Below are 6,439 nucleotides of genomic sequence, written 5' to 3' on the forward strand. Positions count from 1 at the left end.
GTAGGATGGGGTAGGGATGGGCTCCTCACAGAAGGAGCAGCCCCACCTCTCCAGCCCTCCCTGCCCTTCCCCCTCCACCCTTTGTCCTCTCCTTTCCACCTTCCCCCCATGGTCCAAAAAAACAAAACAAAACAAAACAAAAAACCCAAAGCCCAACCCAAACAAACAAAACACAGGTCTCTGCAGTCGATACAAATGCCCTATTACTTTCTGGCCCTACTTGACATTTTAAGACGCCGCGTGTTCTCTAGAGGTGGTGGTCCTTCTACTGATTGTCCATGAACTGACTTCTGGCAAAGAAGAGAGGATGTGTGTAAGGAGTTTTTATTGAGGCTGATGGACAAATTTTGCAATTCTCTCTGGTCTTTAGTTCTCAGGCTAGCACACCCAGTGGTGCTTAGTGCCATCATACCGGGCTTTTATAAAACGCCAGCTTAGATTTAGTGGGCATGGAATGGACTTCTAACTACAATCCCATCAAGTCACCGGGGCTAACATCATCAAGTTTAATTCTTGTGAGCTTGGTGAGTGAGAAGCTAGAAATCAGGTCTTGTGCTAAGACACAAGGCAGCTTATCTCGTTAGGTTTTGGGGTTTTTTTGTTTTGTTTTGGGGGGGTTTTTTTGGGGGGGGGGTCACCTCAAGAGTTAAAGTAGTAGGTACAATGTGCTGTGAAGCCTAAATGAAGAAAAACAGCTCTGGTGCAGACCTCGAAGTGATACTGCTGATGTTTCAGCTGATATACTAACCCTAAGCACTGATATTCAGCCAGTGTTCCTGCCCTGCCCACCTTCTGGGCCCTCCCCATTGGGTGCAAAACAAAGAAGATCAGAAAATACTTCTGAAAAAGCAGGAACTAATTTAGCATCATGTCCCAATATGAAGCAAAGAGTTTTAAAGGAATCTGCTGTCCGTGTTGATAAATTTAATTAACACTGCTTAAAAAAGATGTTGGAATGAAAGCAACTCCGCATGTGTAATAACCAGGCAGTGCATGAGCATTGCTGAGATCCATGGAACTGTATTCACTTCTAAGAAACTAAGAGTCAAGTGGTTTCTTATATCTCCAATCCTTTCAGAAAACGATGCTGCATCCCTGTTAGAGTCACTTCTGAAGACAAGAAGGAACGTTTGGCATGGAACAGAAGGGAATAACCTCCAAAACAAATACTGGATCATGTATTTTTCCAAATGGTAAGTGATCTGTAGTTTGTAATTAGCTCCATTCATTAAAAAATGAATTTCCAGGACCAACTACTGGACCAACAAAAGAGGAGCAGGAAAAACAGTTTTCACATGGGGACTTCAGTCAAACAGATGGCTGCAGCCTAAGCCAGCTAAAATGGCACACATTATTCTCTGCTGGTTGTAGCCATCTTATCTTGGTTTTGCATTTAATGATGAGTTGCAGAGAATTTTGTTCGAGATGCCCACTGATTTGCAACAACAGTAATCACAATAATTAATTCTTATACAGCTCTCTTTCAACGTGCCTTACAAAAATAGATATCATTACCCACTCTGTACAAAAAGGGGAACCATCATACCTTGGAATACTGCCCACATCTCTCTATTCCCAATACTCTGCCCTCTGTAGCAGAGCACTTTGGCTCACTCTAATCCTCAGATAAAAATGGTAAAATAGTATCACAATAATTTCCTGTCCGCACAAGGGTTATTCATCCCAAGCCAGATTTAACGAATAAGATTGCCAAACTACTCCTGCAACTGTTGCAGACTTTCCATGCCCCCTGCCCCACTTACCTTGACCACCAGTTGCTCTAAATCACAAAGCAACTTCCCTATCTAATGAATGTGAGGTCTTTTTTCAGACAGAAAAGATACCACCCCCATACAACAGTAATAGAAAAGAACTGCAATATATTTTTGCCCTCTTCTGTAGCTGTAGGCACCGCATATATTTATTATCGACTACTGTCAAATGGATTTCAAGTAGTTCCTTAAAGCAGAACTTCAGTTATCCAAAAGGTCAGGGAGAAGTCTATAACTAGCAGTTCTCCATACTAAAGTGGCTCTACTGATCTGCATTCGTGATGCTGAAAAAAAGAGAGTCCTCCACACAACATTTTTTTTCTCTGCCAAGAATAGTACTTTAATTAAGAAAAAATTTCAAATTTCACTGTGAATGTAGAAGTTCAAGTAGATCACACCATTGCAGATGCTAATGAAAAATTTATGACATGGATTAGGTTAATCTATTAACGATCAATTTATTGCCTGCATTTATTAGAGATTCTAATATTCATTCAGATAATCCTTTTATCTTCACCATGACTAATTTCCTCTCACAGAACCATTAGAAAGTGAGGCGCTAGTAAGGAAAAATGATGATGTCTGGATCCTACTCAAAGGACCTTCATCTCCAGTGGGACTGCAAATAATTTCAGTAATGGGCCCTTTCAGAACACTTTTCATTACTTTCTGCATTCATAAAGTTACTCAGGGGAATAGTTAGCACAATTTAGAGACCACGAGCCCAACCAACGGAAATGAACCAACTTTCTGAAGATATATTAATCAGTGAAAAACTGACAGAAGTACACTTGAGTGCACCAGAAGGTGCAATGCAGAATCTTTATTAGCTTTGTATGAACTATTAGATCTCGTGATAAAACTGCAGAATTTAACAGCATATTTATACTGCTTAATCTTTTATGGGCTATTTACCAAAACCTCAAGGAAAAACATAGTAAAATGAAATTGGCCACTGTGTACATACTGGGTGTCTTAGGTCTCATAAGCTCTGCTGAGAGGTCTCTCACCTAAAGCATCCTAAAAGTTATGCCCCACTGTCTTTGTTCCTGGACATACAAATACCACCATTAACCAAGTTTTTTTCTTTGCTAGCAACACTGATACTACAGTCTTAAATGCTCAGCAGGCAAACTGTGCCTAAGCTATCACTATATTAAATGTGCATCTTCTGTTTGACAGATTCATAACTGACAACCCCACAGTTCCTCATTCAAAAGAGCTTGAAATGAATGCCTGTTAATATTTTCAGCTGAGGGGTATGTGGCTAAATCTGGATTAGTGTCCCAGATTTACCCTAAATCCATACAATTTATCCCCTACCAGCTGGGCAAAAAATACTCCATTTGTACAGAAACAGCCTCAAAAAGGTAATTTATTTAGAGAACCTGGCCTTAAACTAAACGTTCAGATGGGCAGCTGAAGGGAGGACTCGTCAAGCTATGAAAAACACTTGTAGGATTTTAGTATACTTGAAGGATTACACTTGGAGTCCTACCACTTATGATGGTGTTTGCAATGGAAGGTTTCCTATTTGGGATGTAACCTGGCAGTCATCCTTCTACCAAGCACCCCCTCCAGTGGGGGAAAAGGCAAACCTCTAGAGAGACATGCTCCATCTTGAATGAACGAGCAACTGCTCATGTATGCTACTGGACTGTCAGGATTTACCAAGACTTTAATATCAGAGTATCTGTAGCGAAATCCATGCCTTTCAAACTAGGCACTTTAATTCACCTCTGCAGGACCCCTGATTTCAAAGCCCATTTAAAAAAAAAGAATAACAACAAAACCCTGCAGTTCTAAGTTATGTTAAGATTCAGTGAACAACCGATACATAATCTATACTATCATCTCACCGTAAGCAGCCAGATGTGTTCTTGAAGACTGTTGTCCATTCAGCATCCCGAGGCTTGGAGTCCTCATTTGGTTCACTCTCCCATCCAGAATGGGGGATAATCACCTCGTTTGTCAATGTCTGAAGACCATGGTTAATGATCACCATCTTTAGGGGCTCATAGGATGACAAGTTCCACAGCGTGCCTTCAGAAGGAACAGTGGTTATTAGTCTAATGAAAACAGAATATTTATTTCTACTGCTCATGCAGAATAGCATTCCCCGAAGATTAAATGATACAACAATAAGACAAGAGGAAACTTATTTGCCTGATGAAGTTTCTTAGAATTCAGCATAACCACACAGAGTAGGAAACATTCAGCAGTTATCAACACAGAAACCTTTCCCAAGAGTCATATTTAAAACAGGTTGGGTGGCTGAAATCACTGGCCCTGGTAATATGCCTGAGGAATATGATGTGTGTTCATTAATTGCTTACCCAGAGCATGTGTGTATAGATGGAAAATGACAGGATTTGCTCTGCACAAAATGTAGATATCATTACATTTGCAAATCTACTTATGCCTGAAGAAAACATGCACTCTACTGCCGCAAGCTGACAAAAGGCTTAATGCACCATGTAAGGCCTCCATTTAGAGAATATAGTCCAGGCGTTGGTCCTCTGCCCAGTTGAAATATCACCCACTACTTTCTGCATCCCACATTACTTTTATATGATTACTTTGTCACAGGCCAAGAAGTGAATTGAGGGCAGGGATCCAAGCTGAGGCCGAGCACCCAGAACTACCTTTGTCTTATTGCCTCACCTCAATTATAAATCCACAGCAACAGAAAACTCAAGAAGCTGCCTACCTAAGCAGAGCCTCAAACAGCTTTAAAACTAAACAATTCAAACTGTCTGTGACCTGGGTCTATATTTAATGCGTTTACAGCGATGCAACAGCAATCCTGTCTGATACAGCCAACCCTGACGTAGATGGAGGTGTGGTTTTCTTTACTTATCTGGTTATGCTGGCACTCGTGTGTGTAAGAAAAAGGGTAGCATATAAATCAGATAAATAAATAAAATAAATAAATAAGCTACGCCAGTATAAGCATTTCTAGAACAGTATACCAGTTTGCCTAGATTTACTTATTTAAAAATAGGCAGTAATTTGGACTTCTTTCTCCAATATGTTTATATAAAATTCAGCCAGAACTATCATTTGCTCTGATTGAACTGTATAACACCATGCCATTAATTGTATATCATTTATAAAAAGTTCTAAGTGAAAACTAAACTGTACATTTAAAACTGAAATCACAGGGTGAAGTACATTTATATTAATATCAGCCTTCATAAATTCAGCCAATGCTAGAAAGGACAAGAAAACCTAATCCTGTTCCCTACATGTTTCTAACAGAATCATACCCCTCAAGGACATGGTTTAACTCTAATGGGAAGGTTTTTGCTAACATTTCCGTATTCCAGAAGTGGCAATGCAAGCTAATGCAGAAGAACAAATACCCTTCCCAATCTCAGTTTTCCAAAGGTCATTGGTGACTGAATCAGAACTGAAATGGGACCTTCACATCATAGATGAGATCTGTATTAGTCTTACCTCCTGACACCTGAAAACTACATAAATTGGAGGACTGGAACAAAAGAAATCTCATGAGGTTCAATAAGGAAAAATGCAAAGTCCTGAACTTCAGACGGAAAAATCCCATGCACCAGTACAGGCTGGGGACCGACTGGTTAAGCAACAGCTCTGCAGAAAAGGACCTGGGGGTTACCGTAGACAAGCTGAATATGAGCCAGCCGCGTGCCCTTGTTGCCAAGACAACTAACAGCATACTGGGCTGTATTAGTAGAAGTGCTGCCAGTAGATCGAGGGAAGTGATTCTTTCCCTCTGTCCAGCACTGATGAGGCCACATGTGGAGTACTGTGTCCAATTTTGCCCTCCCTCCCTCCCACCTCCCTGTACATAGAGGATGTAGACAAATTGGAGAGAGTCCAGCAGAGAGCCACAAAAATTATTAGAGGCTCGGGCACATGACTTACGAGAAGAGGCTGAGAAAACTGGGTTTATTAAGTCTGGAGAAGAGAAGACTGAGGGGGGATTTAATAACAGCCTTCAGCTACCTGAAGGGTGATTCCAAAGAGGATGGAGCTGGGCTGTTCTCAGTGGTGGCAGATGGCAGGACAAGGAGCAATGGTCCCAAGTTGCAGCAAGGGAAGTTTCAATTAAATATTAGGAAGAATTTTCTCACTAGGAAGGTAGTAAAACACTGGAACAGGTTTTCCAGAGAGGTGGCGGAATCTCCATTCTTGGAGGTTTTTAAGACAAAGCATTGGTTGGGATAATCTAGTTGAGGATGGTCCTGCTTTGAGCAGGGGGTTGGACTAGATGACCTCCTGAGGTCCCTTCCAACCCTAACTTTCTATGATTCTATCAATAAGAGCATTTGGGAAGGAAAACAAGTATGTGGTTTTCATCTCCAATGAAATGATTGAAAACGGAGAGATTTCTGGAGGTACTGATGAGGGGAAAAAAATGAAAGTTTTCCCTAAAGACACTGAAATCTTTCCTAAATAGTAGGGCTGTGCAAAGCTTTGAGTGCTGGTTCAATTCGGAGGAAATTCGGCCCGATACAGTGGCCAAATCTCCAAATCCATATCAAATCAGGGGACGAATTAACAGGTCCGAATTGATTTGAAGCTTTCCAAATCAATTCGGAAAAAATTTGGAGAGCTTTGGTGATTCGGGCAGTCCCTGCCCACTGCAGCAGGGAGATGGGGGCGGACTCAGAGCTGGTAAGTAGGGG

At 41.1% G+C, this 6,439-nt stretch overlaps 1 protein-coding gene across 9 annotated transcripts in view; it reads right to left on the reverse strand.

The window, feature by feature from the left end:
- ARVCF (armadillo repeat gene deleted in velocardiofacial syndrome) overlaps positions 1–6,439 on the reverse strand; it is a 521,911-nt gene that overhangs the window by 121,110 nt on the left and 394,362 nt on the right. For all 9 annotated transcript variants that reach the window (XM_019506985.1, XM_019506983.1, XM_019506978.1 and 6 more), the window contains one exon: positions 3,632–3,815. In XM_019506985.1, the coding sequence (XP_019362530.1) occupies positions 3,632–3,815 (184 nt within the window). The remainder of the gene's footprint in view (positions 1–3,631; positions 3,816–6,439) is intronic.

Source organism: Gavialis gangeticus, unplaced genomic scaffold (genome assembly GCF_001723915.1).
Source record: "Gavialis gangeticus isolate Ggan-Ray unplaced genomic scaffold, GavGan_comp1, whole genome shotgun sequence".
Lineage (NCBI taxonomy): Eukaryota > Metazoa > Chordata > Crocodylia > Gavialidae > Gavialis > Gavialis gangeticus.